The sequence below is a fragment of the Musca domestica genome, unplaced genomic scaffold (assembly GCF_030504385.1).
Source record: "Musca domestica strain aabys unplaced genomic scaffold, Musca_domestica.polishedcontigs.V.1.1 36, whole genome shotgun sequence".
NCBI lineage: Eukaryota > Metazoa > Arthropoda > Insecta > Diptera > Muscidae > Musca > Musca domestica.
Genome location: NW_026712318.1, coordinates 6140856 through 6157562, shown reverse-complemented (window position 1 = coordinate 6157562; position 16707 = coordinate 6140856). Strand labels below are relative to the sequence as shown.

Here is a 16707-nt window from a genome sequence, read left to right as displayed (position 1 = left end):
ATTTTGGGTATTGTGTAAAGGGATAAGGCTGGAATGTACTACAACTGTTCAAAAAGTACTAAATAGTACTAAAGTATTAGGTGAAGGAATAGGGATCGAATTTTCCAATTTGATATTGATGTCCCTGTTGAAGTCTGTGGTTAAGATATGGACGTGATTTTGGAAATGTGTACTTTAACTGTACGAAAAGTACAAAGTGGTACTATATTTGGAATTGGGCTGGAATCGTCCAATTGGATATTGAGATCTCAGTTGGTATTTGGAATTGAGTTATGGAGGTGGTTTTGGAAATGTGTACTATAATTGTAGGAAAAGTACTAATTAGTACTAAATTTCGGAATTTCACCAATTACACTATTGTTTGAATGCATAATACCTTGGTCTTATATCTATCAGTGTTGTACAATAACAAAAACATCCAGTGAACTCAATTAGTCACGTTCACAATGCCAATTTTGTAAAAGCCTTGTCATTCGCATCCAAGGACATGGCATGGCATGGTTCTCATGGTTCTCTGTACTTGACACTCCATTTAAATTAAATCAATGCTAGTAAATCGCATTAACTCAGTGAAAAGCGGCCAGCTTTTATGCGAACATTTTCATATTCATTTCGGCAGAACAGCAAGCGAATGAAAAAACAAAATCCTTTTAGTTGGGCTATAATAATTAAAAAAGCACACACACATACACCCACCCACTCACAGGCAGGTGAGCGAGCACTCAGTATATACCAAAAACACTTTTATCCTGCAGAAGATATGTATGTAATCAACAATGAACAGGCATATTATTAACGAGTTTAAGCTTCGTGTAAAGTTGTCATTTTTAAATCTAATTTTGAACAGGGGTGCGGACTGGCTGGTTGTCAGGCAATTTCGGACTTTGCCAATGACACAATGGTTGACGTTTAGTGACAGATAATTTCATTAGCATTTTAACACATTTTTTAAACCTCTGCTATGTATTGAATATTTTAATGTATGTAATACTTAAAAAAAAGGATATCACATTAATTGCCCAATTTACAGCTTAACTCAATACTCCCCATTGCCTTCATTTTTTTTTATTTTAAATAACATTTTCTTCATTAAAGCAAAAAAAACAGTAAGGACAGGCGGGGCCGACCCTAGAAGAATTTATTTGAAGCAGATCATAACACCAATAAACATTTGCCTTTAGAGCAGTTATAGTTTGGTTTCAGAGGGAACTAATATATGGGAGGCATATCCAATTCGGAATCGATTTTCACTAAATTTTACGAAGACATTTTAATATTTTATACCAAATGGCATTGCAATAGAGTGCATGAGAAGGAAGGAACGTCCCGAAATTCATTCTATGTGGGCTGATATAAGCCATTATTTGAACAATAAACCTGAAATCGGATTTAGGATATTCAGGAGCTGTATTCAAATCTTAGCCGATCTCTATATAATTTGGCAGAGCTATTTCCGAGCTCTGTAAGATATCTGGTACCAAATATCATTGTTGTCGAATGGACATTAAACACCATATCGTTATATATGGGTGCTATAGCTATATTTGAAGCGATTTTCATCAAATTTGATGTACTTGCTTCTCGGCTGCATTCAGTTGGATGTGCCAAAATTGTGGTCATATGGACCGAAATCGGTTGAAGATATGTATGGGAGCTATAAATCTGAACCGATCTTGATCCAAGGCAGAGGTATTTCTGGGCTGCATCTGATATCTGATACCAAATATCATTTTTGTGGGGTGCATATTACGAATGTGGGAGATTTAAACACCAAAATCGGATGCAACCTATATATGGGAGCTATAGCTATATCTGAACCGATATACTTACTCCGAATTCGATATACTTACTTCTAGACTGAATACGGTCGGATGTAACAAAATTCAGGACTTTTGGATTGATATTGGCCATTTGGTGCTCTATTAACCCGAAATCGGTTGAAGATATATATAGAAGCTACATTCAAATCTGAACCGACCTTGATAAAATTTAGCAGAGGTATTTCCGAGCTGTATCTGATACCAAACAGCATTCTTGTGGGGTGCATATTCCGAATGTGGGAGACTTAAACAGCAAATCGAATGAAACCTATATATAAAAGCTATATCTGAACCGAATTTCACAAAATTTAATGTACTTGCTGAAGATTTGGTGCATAATTAAACCGAAATCGTTTGAAAATGTATAGCAGCTATATCCAAATCTGAACCGATCTTGATACAATTTGGCAGAGGTATCTCTGGGCTGCATGTGATATCTGATATCAAATATAAATGTTGTGAAGTGCTTATTACGCATGTGAGGGATTTAAACACCCAATCGGATGAAACATATATATGGGAGCTATAGCTATATCCGAATCAATTTTCACTAAATTTGATGTTCTTGCTTCAAGACTGAATTCGGTTGGATGTGTCAAAATTCAGGTCATTTGGACTTATATTGGCCATTTGGTGCACAATCAACCTCAAATCGATTATCACCAATTTCAATATGGTCCGTCCGTGGGCCAGACAAATATTGTTTGGAAAATGTCATCTCAATCGGATAATAAATGCTACCTGGATTTTGTTCACAAGAATAAAAGGGAAGACGGCCCGACGGTCGGACTTGATTGGTGATTCTATGAAGATCCTCGAAAGTAACAATGGGTCTATCTCGCTTCCCTCTCACTCTCTCTTACAAATAAATGCACAAAGACATAATACTCTTACCGCTACGTGGTGTAGGGGATAAATGTAGGTATTAAGTCCCCTACAAGTTAATCGAATCCCTCAAACTTTAACCTTTTTTCGATTTCTTTATCGACTTTGTTTTTGTATCGTTTTCCGCTGCATTTGCAAAGGATATTACCTCTGAGAGACGATAAAGTTTGCATGTTCCTTAGAGCTTAGAGCGACTACAACAAAAAAAAAGCAAATATGACAGGAAATTATTTTTTAATCAAAGTTCAATAAAAGTAATAAACAACAAAAACAACAACAACTTATGTTCGAAACGGATATTACCAACCGAGTTATTTTTATTTGTCCAACAACTAAGACAAACAACTTGTAAACAAGGTGGAGAATATTGAATATTTATGGACATCGAGAATGTCCTTCACTTGTGAGCACATACATACATTCACATATGCAATACATAAACACAATTATTTTCTCAAAGAAATTAATTAATCTCAATTAAAAAGTAATTAAGGAAATTATTTTTTAATCAAAGTTTATGACAGGAATTTTATTTTTATTTATAATTTTATTATTTTTTTTATTTTTATTTTTTTTATTTTTTTTAATTTTTTTTTTATTTTTTATTTATATTTTTTTATTTTTTTATTTATTTTTTTTATTTATTTATTTATTTTATTTATTTATTTTATTTATTTTTTTTATTTTTTTTTTATTTTTATTTTTTATTTTTTTTATTTTTTTTATTTTTTTTTATTTTTATTTTTTTTTTATTTTATTTTTTTTTTATTTATAATTTTATTTATAATTTATGACAGGAAATTATTTTTTAATCAAAGTTCAATAAAACTTATGAACAACAAAAACAACACCAACAACCTGTGTTCGAAACGGATATTACAACCGAGTTATTTTTATTTGTCCAACAACTAAGACAAACAACTTGTAAACAAGGTGGAGAATATTGAATATTTATGGACATCACGAATGTCCTTCACTTGTGAGCACATACATACATTCATATATGCAATACATAAATACAATTATATTCTCAAAATAATAATTAATCTCAATTAAAAAGTAATTAAGTTTCAATTATAATATTAATTATCTGCTCTTTAAAGCTTAACTCGGTAATTAATTTGAGGAGAAAAAATAATGACATCTTTGTACAAATGCCAAGTTATTTATTTTGAAATTGATAAGTTAATACCAAATGTCTATTGCATACTTTTAGGAGTGACATGTGAAATGTTTTACAGCATAATGCAGATGACGTATTGACGTATTCCCTGCCGAATATTAGGTTTATAAAATAATAAGTATACCGAAAGGTAGGATTGTGTGATGAGTTGTTAGGTTTCTTAATAAAACCAATAATTGTCGGAACTATAACTCTGTGCGACGGGATGGCGCAGAGACCTTAGTGTGTACTTTTCAACTACTCATCGACAAGTGAACGCTGAGATTCATGCAATCACAGAGGATCGCGGCGATCGCCGAAGATCTTTGTCGATTTCTACTACTACATCTACAATTGTTTCCAATGAGAGCAGAGTCTCGTATGTATCAAATTGAGCTAACCAACAACAACCAACGCCCAGTGGCATCTGCGCTCTACGGTCTCCGCCGAGGGAAGTTGCCGAGGAAATGTCCGTTGTGTCAATCAGCATCCCTGATTGACCGGACTCGGGAAGTTGAAGGCCAACTTAAACAAACCAAAATAAGGCGTTGAAGTTTTTCCCATTGTTTACATATTTTAAAAGATTCGAATCAAGATTCCTTGAAATCCATGAATTTTAGGTATATAGTCTCTTTGACAATATTGGCGGCAAATGTCCAGGATATAATTTTTCAATCAAATTAACTCTCGGTCTGGGGGAGGTTCCCAATGAGGAATGGACCAATATTGTACATTTCGTATCTGACCTACATAAATTTGATATAAATATTGCGACGTTCCAGATTTGGACTATATTGGTTACTTTTTTCACTTTATATGAGATATATGATAATTTTTAGAAAATGTTGAAAATTTTAAACGAAATAATAAATTTCATATTCGCCTCAGGTCTCTGGTTGAGAGAAATATTTGGATATAGCGAGTTGTATTGAATCACCGGCTTATTTCCCATGTTATGACATATATAAGTATTAGAAATTGTGACCCTTTGTGGTTGAGGTACCAGAAGTGGTTGGTAGATATCTATCATCTTCACAGCAGATTTTGCGTTAGCAAAAATGTTTGGATGCGTGAAATTTGAAGAGAGTTGGCTTGGATGCTTATTTCGCGTTTTATGAACTTCATAGATATTCATTAGATATTTTGACCCATTGCGGTTGAGGTACCAGAAGGAGTGCACTGATATATCCTTTTTTCGCAGTATATCTTGTATTAGTAGAAATAATGGGATGTGTGAAATATTGAAAGAACCGGATGCTTATTTCGGATTTAATTATCGTTTCGGTTATTCGGTTCTATCATCTTTATAACAGATTTTGTGTTGATGGAAATGTTGAGGTGTACCAAGTCTGAATGGAAACGGATGTGAATTTCGCGATTTATGAGCTTCATGGATATTCAAAATGTTGACCCTTTATGGGGGGAGGTACCAGAAGGATTGGACCGATATATCCCACCAGACCTTGATTTAATAAAGATATTGTGATGTGTGTAATTTGAAGACAATCGGACTCTTACATCACACTTTAAAAGAATTATAATTATTAAAAATTTTGCCCCTTTGTGGGGGAGGTACTTGATGGAGTGGACCGATATTGTCCGCACCTGACCCAGCACTAATGCAAATATTAGGATTCACAAAGTTGAAGCAAAATCGCATTATCCTTTCTCTTTCCGTGCAGTAAATTATTTTCTTATAGAATGTTAACAATTTGTCAGGGAGGTACCTCAAGGAGCAGGCCGATATTGCCCATATCCGAACTCGATCTTAGTTTGATAATAATATTACGATGTACCAACTTTGGATCAAATCGGATACCCCCCTCGAGAGTTATCGTGTGCACCAGACAGACAGACGGAGGGACGGACGGACATCGCTAGATCGACTCCAAATGTCCTAAAACGGATTTGGTCAAAAGAGACCTAGGATCTAAACCGTAATTTCAATGAGGCACATTTTGGCCGTTTTTGCTAACACAAGATATGTTGTAAAGATGATATATATCTGGTACCTCACCCCACAAAGGGTCACTATTTTCAATATTTTTTATCATATTTATTCAGGCCCGATACGAAATGGACAATAGTGGCCCATTTCTTTGGAACATACTCCATAGAGGGTCAATAATTTGAATAATCATAACAGAAAGCAAAATACATTTAAATAATCGAACATTGGCTGAAGGTATATATCTTTCGGCAAATCCGACTGATACTTTTTAGCTTGTGTTTCAGAAAATTAGAAAAACTCCTAGGTCTGAAATCCTATCTTGACTGTATCAATATTTCCCTGCTAATCTGTATTTCCCCTTTGGGTTGAGCCACACATTTAACATAAAGCTGTTTCAATTTTTTTTAACACAATCGTCCTTAAAATTTGTGTGAATGGGCATTCTACAGAGACATCATTGCTTATCTGCAATTTTATTGCTCCAAGGCTTCAATGGAAATATGAGACCTCTTTATCAAATTCCATCCACACCTATGTTTACTCCATCTATTTTGGGCCCTACACTCAATTGAATTGCCCCATCAACACCCGAAGAACTAAAAATATCCCTGTTGTGATTACTCCTCATCGGTGGCTATAAATAAAAAAGGGAATATGGCCAGAAGGACTAAAGCATCATCACACGGGCATTGCGGCTGCTGCTCTTCCTTTCATTTTCGTTTTTTGAAAGTGTGAAAGTGAAAATATGATTTTTATTTAACTGTTTGAGGCAGGCATTGTACCATCGCCACCACCACTACCACACTGCTCTCTCTCTCTCTCTCTCTCTCTGCAAGTGTGTCACAAAGGAGATAAGTTGTTTGGTTATTCTGGTCCAATGGCCATGTAATTAATTAACTCAATTGCCAGCCCAGACACTTTAGCTGTCGCCATAGGACTAGCCATGATGAACGGCTTACTTTGGGCGGCCCCGTCCCGAAAAGGAGGGATAGCTAGATGGATGCTTTATCATAACAACTCTTTTCTGTATGTGTGTGTGTGTCTGTCAGTATGAGAGTGTGTTTGTGTGCTGCAAACAAGTTGTAAAAGTTGTACAGCTTGTTTTTCAGAACTTATAGCCTAGATGATGTTGGCAAGGACTTATGCTCGTCCCTATCTTTGTTGTTATCACACGAATTAGGGATTATGATTATTGTTGGCCTAACGAGCATCGGATGAGGAGTTAAATCCAAGTGCCATAACAATGAAAGGGAAATGTTCATTGTTTCTAATGTCTAAGTGGAAGATAATTTCGAAACTATTGAGACTTTCGAAATTGAAAGTGAAGTCCTTCGCAACAAATAGATAAAAACGGGGAAAAAGTAGTGTAATGAAACGAATTTTTAATTAATCAATTCTTGGAGAATAAGTGACCTTTTCCAAAGCAAAAAGGAGTTTGTTGCAGTCTGAAATTTTTGAAAAGATATAAATATTTTCAGAAATTTCGGAATTTGGCATTTTTGCTGTAAAAATTATTAAAATTTACTTTATATTGTACTATAGGTATTTGATAAGAGAATTGAGTTTTAAACCTGAAATTTGGCCAGAGCCCAGCAAACATTTGGTAGTTGTAGGAGACGGGTGGTAGTTGTAGGACATTCACAAGTAATGAAAACAGTTAACCTTCTACATTACACGCAGTTTGAATATAATGGGATAGTTCTAAAAAAATACAAAGTGTTCTCATCATCAAGTAATGAGTAACGTTGGGCGCCAGACTGAAAACTAAAAAGAAAACAAGTTTAGGAGGAGTCCGAGACTCGTCGTTGTCAAACTAACAAAAACATAAAAAAACGATGACTTGTATGTTCCTTGCGAATCCAGCAGCGGACAAAAGGGTCCAACAAATATTTCTTATACCCCCAGCCATATGGACAGGAAGGGTATACCGGGTGAGATGAAAAAACTGCAACTAACTTCAGACTGCTCTCATTTCTAAGCCACTTGTCCGACAGCTGTTAAAATTATTAGAAAACAGCAACATCATCGGAAATGGTTCGAAAAGTAAAGAAGCGACTTGATCGAAACCCGCGTTGCAGTGGCCGAAAAATGGCTCGTGAGCTGAACATATTGCAATATTCCATTCGTCAAATATTGAAAAATGAGCTCGGGATAAAGCCATTGAAATTCCAAAAAGTGCAAGAACTTATACCGCAACAGAAAGAAAATAGACTCAAAAGAGACAAAGAGTTGCTTGGCCGAAAGTGGTGAATTGCCGAATTTGGGTTTCTCCGATGAGAAAACATTCGTTGCCCGGCAGTTTGTAAACAAACAAAATGATCGCGTTTACTTGCCAAAGAAGTGAGCTGAAAATGTGCACCTTTGGTTGACCACCAGAACTCAAGCGCCGGCCATGGTGTGGGCCGCCAGCCCGTGATCGGAATAAATGCCGAATATTATCGTGAAAATATTCTGGAGGGTGTATTAAAGCCTTGGGCACGCAAACATTTTGGCCGCAGACCTTGGACATTCCAACAAGACTCAGCACCATCGCACGTTATCAGCTCACGCCACCCAAGAGTGGTTACAAAATGAGGTTCCTCGCTTCATTTCCAATACACAATAGTTACCAAAATCTCCGGATACCAATTGCATGGACAATTGTGTCTGGAGTATTTTGGAAAGTAAGGTTGGCACTAAAAAATACCAAAGTGTCGATTACCTCAAGCAAGCGCTTCGCCAGGAATGGGACGAAATACCGCAGAGCAACATTCGGGCAGCGTGTGACGGTTTTATTGGCCATTTGAAGGCCATAATTTGTGCCAAAGGTGACCAATTCGAACCAATCTAAACTTATTCTAAAATTTGATGCTATTTCCGACATTTTTGCTTTCATTCAATAAAATGTAAAAAAATGTAAAAATTATGGCGTTTGACTTTGTAGCAGTTTTTTTATTTCACCCTGTATGTAACGAAAACTCGGATATTCGGTAATTAAATTTGTCATTCCTTTGCAACACCTCGAAACATTCGCCGAAGACCCCAAAAAATATAGATAAAAGTCGATATAGCGATGCCCGTCTGTCCGTTTGTTTAAATCACGATAAAGTTCACGCTATTCGACACAAAGGTTTATATTATATGCCGGCTGATTGGTATTGAAAATAGGCAATATGAGTCTACGTTTCGGAATAGCCCCCACATAACTGTTCCTCCCGATTGTCATTATTTTGAGACTTCTGCCACAGTTTTCTACCAAATTAACTGAAACTTGACAGTTGGGGTTTTCGGTAGGTAAGTTCTCTCCTTGCAAAAAATGTTCGATTCAGGTCCACAATTTAATATAGCCCCCAAAAATTCCGATTTTCGGTAGTTTAAAGGTCTTGGCCAAAAATTACAACAAATATAGATGGTAATATGGGTTACGCTATTTGGGTTATTTTTTATACCCTCCACCATAATATGGAGGGTATATTAAGTTTGTCTTTCCGTTTGTAACACCTCGAAATACACATTTTAGACCCCACAAAGTATAAATATTCTTCATCCGCATAAAATTCTATGTCGATTTACGGATGTGCGCCCATGTGTCCGTCTGTGGAAATCACTCTAGTTTCTACTTTGTAACGAAATGAAGTAGGTTGATAAAATTTTACTCAAATATATATTATGTCTGCCGGAATTTTGCTATTGAAAATGGACCATGTAAGTTTAGGTCTTCGAATAGCCCCCATATAACGGTACCTATTCGGTATTCGGTATTTTGATGATTTTAGCGACATTATTCACCGGAATTGTTTCAAATTAGGTATTTGATATTCTTAATAGATACTACAGTCTAAGACAGAAAATTTTATGTGCTGGTCCACGCCTTCGTATAGCCCCCATATAACGGTACCTCCCGATATTCACTATTTTATTAATTTTAGCGACATTATTCACCGGAATTGTTTCAAATTTGGTATTTGAAGTTCGTAATGGATACTACAGCCTATGCCAGAAAATTGTCTGTGCACGTCCACGCCTTCGTGTAGCCCCCATATAACGGTACCTCCCGATATTCGCTATTTTAATGATTTTAGCGACAGTATTCTCCTGAATTGTTTCAAATTTGGTATTTGAAGTTCGTAGTGGATTCTACAGCCTATGACAGAAAATTGTCTGTGCAGATCCACGTCTTCGTATTGCCCCCATATAACGGTACCTCCCGATATTTGATTTTTTTGATGATTTTAGCAACATTATTCATCGATTTTTTTCGGTATTTTTAAGATTTTCACTGAATTTTTAACGGAATCTATTTGTTTGAAAATTGCTAAATTCGTTCCAAATGATGGAGGGCATTCAAAGTTCGGCTTGGCCGAACTTACAGATTTTTTAATTTTTTTTTTATTTTTCTTTTTTTTTTTTTATTATAATTAAAACGGCTTGATTTTCTGAGTTATAATATTCTACTCTTTCTTTCGGAAAGAATAATAATGTGCATATTTTCTATTTTTTTTCTCTACAATTAAGGGTATTTACATACATATATATATATATTTGTGTACAAATACCAAACTTATTATTTCACATTCTTATTTGTTGTTTATTATTCTTGCAATAAATGTAAACAATTAATCAATGAATGACAACAAATTAAAATATTGCACTTGAGTAGTGTTGAAACAATGAGCTACTAGAGAGAGAGAGAGCATAAAACAATGGCAGTAAAAGAATTCAAACACAATAGATTTTTTTCCAAGAACACATTGTTTTTGTTGTTATATTTTACACCATTGTAAAGCGAGAAAATAAAATGGAAAACAAAACTGAAAATGATTATTGGCAATCGGCGGTACTGCACGAATATTGGTAACCGATTTCAAGTTTCACTCTCGTTTCTGTTGCATATTTTTGTTATGCATTTATGCTGGGTACATTGGCTGGCAACAAGCACAGTGGGTCAGTGGAGAGAACACTCACTTGCATTTGAAAAACACACACACGCACTCACGAACGCGCACACACACAATTTGCAAAGGACGGACTAATGATATTTTATTCTTTCTGTTTTGTGCGGAACCGACAGCCAGCCGGGCAAATAAATTCACGACGAATGCAATCTATGTACTGAGGTATGTTGCGCAAAGTAGTTTCCGAGACCAACAACACTGGCAACCGCACGGCTGGAACCCAACAATGTTGATGACTTCAATAGCAGTAGCAGCAAGCACAAAACACAAAAACCCAAGTCTTGTTTCGTCGGACTTTGATTGGCAACTAAACCGTCGATGATGGTGTTGACTTAGTTACCAGTATCACTCAGACTAGTGGTGGCAGCCAAATGATGCCAAAATGCTGCCGTCGACAGCCTGAGAACACCTACCAACCCCACTTCCAAACCCTCTCAAGTCAACAAGAATTAGGTAGGGTAGGCGACACTTTTCGTCATTGCCACTGCTGCCGCCAGGCGAAAAGCAAAGCAGAAAAAAAGACACAAATGGCCAACCCTCCCTACAAAGTTAAGGCTACGCGATTTTACCACCAAAACATTCACAGACACTTTGTAACAAATGCTTTGAACTGGAAAAACACCTCCACCGTTTTTTTGTTCACTGGCTTTTGCCAAAGAAAGGCAAAAAATATCACAGCTCTTGTTGGTGTGCGTGTGTTTGTTGTGATGGCTGCTAACTGACAATGCCACCAACCAAATAAGAAACAAATTTAGAAAAGAAAAATAAAAACACAATATTTGTGACGACACAATGACCTTCACCATCATTTGTAGCACACACACACACAACCATGGCATACCATCACACAGACACTAACACACAATTTGTTTATACTATACAATTCTGCAAAGCAAAAAAATCACTATAAGCCTGTGATTACCAGCAGAGATAGAAATGGAAGAGAAAAAGAGAGTGAGTGCGAGAGAGAGAAAGCGCGCGCTTAAAAGTATGTGAGAGAATAACAGAAAAAGTATGAAAATATTTATAGAATATGGAACAAAAGCGAATGGAGAAAGTGTACAGAACAACATATGTAGTGTTGTACGACCAAAAGCTTTTCTTAGGGTTGCCAAATATTAAAAAATAAATACTGAATAACCCATTATACTTGCTCCACATTCTATGAGATCTGCGTATATTAGGGTGGGCCGATTTGAAAACCTTAGCTTTTTGCCTTCCATACAAATCGCAACAGCTTCTTGTTTATATTTTTTGGGGAAATTTTGAACTTTTGTGGGGGGAAGTACCACAAAGACTGAACCGAAATATACCATATTTAGACTGGATCTGTGGTTGATAGAAATATTGAGATACACTAGTTTTCAAGGAAACCGATTACTTTTCTCGCAAACTTATAATAATTCAAAATTTTGACCTTGTAGGAATGTATAAAAGGAATGGGTCAATAAATCCCATATTCACATTAGATTTTATGTTGGTAGAAATATTGGGATGAGCTTAGTTGAAACAAGTAAAAAAAAATAAATTCGGCCGTGCCGAACTTTTAATACCCTCCACCTTAGGGTAAAGGAAACATTGGAACCCATTATCAAAATACCGAAAATCGAGACGTACCGTTATATGGGGGCTATACCAAAGCGTGGTCCTATATATGCAATGTTGCGCCACACGAACTAGAGCCCATTACGACCTACAAATACCAATATTTAGACAAATCCGTGAAAAAATGTGACAAAACCATCAAAATACCTAATATCGGGAGGTGCCGTTATATGGGGGCTATACCAAAACGTGGACCTATACTTTCAATGTTTCGCCACCGAAGCTAGAACCCAATATGACCTACAAATACCATTTTTTAGACAAATCTGTGGGAAAATGTGCCAAAATCATCAAAATACCAAAAATCGGGAGGTACCTTTATATGGGGGCTATACCAAAACGTGGACCAATACATGCAATGTTCCGCCACACGAACTAGGGCCCATTATGACCTACAAATACCAATTTTCAGACAAATCCTTTAAAAAATTGTGACAAAAACTAACAAAATACCGAATATCGAGAGGTACCGTTATATGGGAGCTATACCAAAGCGTGGACCCATACATACAATATTTCGCCACACGAAGTATGACTCATTATGAGCTACAAATACCAATTTTCAGACAAATCCGTGAAAAAATCTGGCAAAAATCGTCGAAATACCAAATATCGGGAGGTACCGTTATATGGGGACTATACCAATACGTGGACCGATATATCTCATTTTCAATAACAACCATTCTACACACAATACAAATTGTTCTGCTAAATTTTGTCGCTCTACGTCAAATAATGTTGGCTGTATCGTGATTTCAACAGACAGGCAGACGAACAGACATACGGACATCGTTAAATCGACTTAGAATTTTATGCTTATTATGAATATATATATACTTGATGGGGTCTATTACGAATATTTAGGGATGTTGCAAACGGAATGACAAAGTTAATACAACCTTCTTTTCAAGGTGGAGGGTATAAAATATGATGCTCATGTTGTATTTTACAAGGCCACTTCCGTGGACTCCGGTCGTTTGTATGAAAACACTGCGAATGAGTGATATGACCTACATGAAATCACTCATACGTTTATGAACTGGTGTACTGAACTTGATATGTGTTTAAAATTGATAAGAATCGGATGCTTGTGTGGAAGTATCAGGAGGAGTGGACCGATATATTCTTTTTTTTACACCAGATTTGGGACACCTATAGATCCACTCCAAATGCCCTAAAATGGATTTCGTGCAAAGATACCTACGCTCTACAACTCTTACTTCGATGAGGGACGTTTCGGCCTTGTTGGAATATAGAGGTTGATATGAAAAAACTGCAACCAACTTCAGACTGTTGTCATTTCTAAACCACTCGTCCGACAGCTGTTAAAATTATACCAGTGATAGCTCATTATATTGTTTACAAGCGTACAATAGCCTTTTTGTTGAGAATTTTCCAGAAAAAAAGTTATTCGCGATGGAATTCAAACGTGATAGTGTGATTTCTTTATATTTGGCTGGAAAACTACGAGTGGCTATCGTTAGAGCATTCCAGCATGTAAATGTGAATAAATCTTTTGTGTCTCGTACCATCGCTACTATCGTTAGTGATACTGGTAGCGTAGCCCGACGTCAAGGAAGTGGACGGAAGAAAACAGCAACATCAGCAGATATGGTTCGAAAAGTAAAGAAGCGACTCGATCGTGAGCTGAAGACATCGCGATAGTCCATTCGGCAAATATTGAAAAAATAAACTCGGGATAAAGCCATTGTAATTCCAAAAAGTGCAAGAAGTTACACCGTAACTAAAAGAAAATAGACTCAAAAGAGCTAAAAAGTGGCTTCGCTTTGCCGAAAGTGGTCAACTGCCGAATTTGGTTTTCTCCAATGAGAAAACATTCGTTGTCCAGCAATTTGCAAACAAACAAAATGATCGTGTTTACTTGCCAAAGAGGTCAGCTGAAAATGTGCACCTTCGGTTGGTCACCACAACTCAAACGCCGGCCATGGTGATGGTATGGGTCACCATAACAGCCGATGGTCATCAGAATAAATGTTGAATATTATCGCGAAAATATCCTGGAGGGTGTATTAAAGCCTTGGGCATGCAAACATTTTGGCCCAGACCTTGGACAATCCAACAAGACTCAGCACAATCGCACTCAGCACGAGCCACCCAAGAACGGTTACAAAATGAGGTTCCTCGCTTCATTTCCAGCGCACAATGGCTACCAAAATCTCCAGATACCAATCCGTTGGACTATTGTGTCTAGAGTATTTTTGGAAACAAGTTTGGCACTAAAAAATACCAAAATGTCGATCATCTCAAGCAAGCGCTTCGCCGGGTATGGGGCAAAATAGCGCAGAGCAACATTCGGGCAGAGTGTGACGGTTTCATTGGCCGTTTGAAGGCCATAATTCGTACCAAAGGTGACCAATTCCAACAAATCTAAACTTATTCTAAAATTTGATATTTTTGCTTTCTTTCAATAAAATCTAAAAAAATATGAAAGAATTTGGCTTTTGACTTTGTTGTAGTTTTTTTTTTACCTCACCCTAGTTTTATGCCCAATATGAGCCCAATTTCATTATTATTGAATCCATGTTATGGCGTTGTCCAGCTTAACCAGTTGATTATATTTTGTACGGCATGTTGTGATTTAGAAATCATATCCAACTTACCGCTTCACACAAAACATAATTTATAACAAGGACAAAGACTTACCTAAAAGAAAGGGAGAAAAAAACGAATTAGTTATTGAAATAAATAAAATGCATTTTATAAAAAATAGTTGGCAACCCTATTTTTGTAATTCTTTTGGCTATTTTCTTTGGATTACATGGAGAGCTTTCAATAACCCAGTGGTGAAAATTTGCAGAATGAATGTAAATAAACGGCGGGAAATTAGCTTATACAATTCAATGTATATTAAATAAGGTATGCTTGGCATTCAGATAATTTGTGATTATTTTTAAAATATATTGTCTGAATAAAAGAGGTTCTGACCAAGATTTTTTAATGCTTAAAAGTTGCTGAAAGTGAATTCGTTGACAAATAAACACCCAATTAAATACCGTTACATATTTTTGCGGAGAGTCATAAAAAGTGAAATAATTTTATAGCTTAAATAAGTAAAGGAAAAACACAGTGTAGATTATGAAAGTAAAGTTAAAAAACAAAAACACGTATATCAGTGTTTTGATTGTTTACATTGCAGCTTGTATTCCTTGCCTTTTTAGGCAATATTACACTGATGTCAATACGAAGAATTTAATACAAGTAAAATAATATCAATCTGGTTTGCCGACAGATATATACCCCAGCCTTGAATTATGATAATTTAAACTGTTGACCCTTTATGGAGGAGGTTCCGAAGCAGTTAGCCAATTGTACAAGTGAGAAGGGAAACCAACCACTCTGTGTTGAGATCAGTTCCAAATCTCACTCCTGCGAAATAAAACACAACCGCTCGTTTGGGTTGCTGATTTAAATCTGATTTTATTTTGAAAAAAATTTTGTTCTTAACTGCTACAAAAACTAATCTAACTTGACCTACTCGCAGCCACACAATTGTTCTTATCTATTTTTAGATTTAAAACGGGAAAATAACATGGCTGCTTCTCCCTTCATTCAAGTGATCTTAGCTACCTACTGGCGCATCGATATTTGTGTGTGTGTCATGGACTTTATTATTTACACATTACCATATGCGACAGCGCACAAGATCACTGAATTGTACACATGTGATATTTTATGACTGCTGGGAAACTGATAATGTTGAAATATTTATTTTTAATTGTTAGATTTTCCCAGCACCTCAAACGCACACAAAAGGATGTACAAAGTATTTTGTACACCAATATTGACCAATTTGAATCTGACCTAAGACTGATATAAATATTGCAACGTGCCAGATTTGAACTACAGGGTGAAATCAAAAATCTGCAACAAAGTCAATTTCCGGAGATTTTGGTGGCCATTGTGTGCTGCGAGGAACCTCATTTTGTAACCATTCTTGGGTGGCGCATGCTGAGTGCAATGGTTCTGAGTCCTGTTGGAATGTCCAAGGTCTGCTGCTAAAATGTTTGCGTGCCCAAGGCTTTAATACACCTCCAGAATATTTTCGCGATAATATTCGGCATTTATTCTGATGCCACGGTTGATTAATACGAACGGAGAGCGACCATCGGCTGTTATGGCGGCCTATACAATCTCCATGACCGGCGCTTGAGTTCTCGTGGTCAACCGAACCGAAGGTGCACATTTTTAAGCTGACCCCTTTGGCAAGTAAGCACGATAAATTTGTTTGTTTACAAACTGTTGGACAACGAATGTTTTCTTATCGGAGAAAACCAAATTCGGCAGTTCACCTCTTTCGGACGAGTGGCTTAGAAATGACAGAAGTCTGAA

General features: G+C 36.4%; 1 protein-coding gene across 2 annotated transcripts in view; it reads right to left on the bottom strand.

Moving 5' to 3' along the window:
- Nucleotides 1-16707, bottom strand: part of LOC101894317 (cAMP-dependent protein kinase type I regulatory subunit) — a 100042-nt gene that overhangs the window by 65602 nt on the left and 17733 nt on the right. Inside the window, exon 1 of one of the 2 annotated variants that reach the window (XM_059125903.1) lies at nucleotides 10763-10787. The exons of the other annotated variant lie outside the window; for it this stretch is intronic. Coding sequence (XP_058981886.1) covers nucleotides 10763-10768 — 6 coding nt within the window. The 5' untranslated portion in view covers nucleotides 10769-10787. Of the gene's footprint in view, nucleotides 1-10762; nucleotides 10788-16707 lie in introns of those variants that run through there. 2 annotated transcript variants of the gene reach the window in all.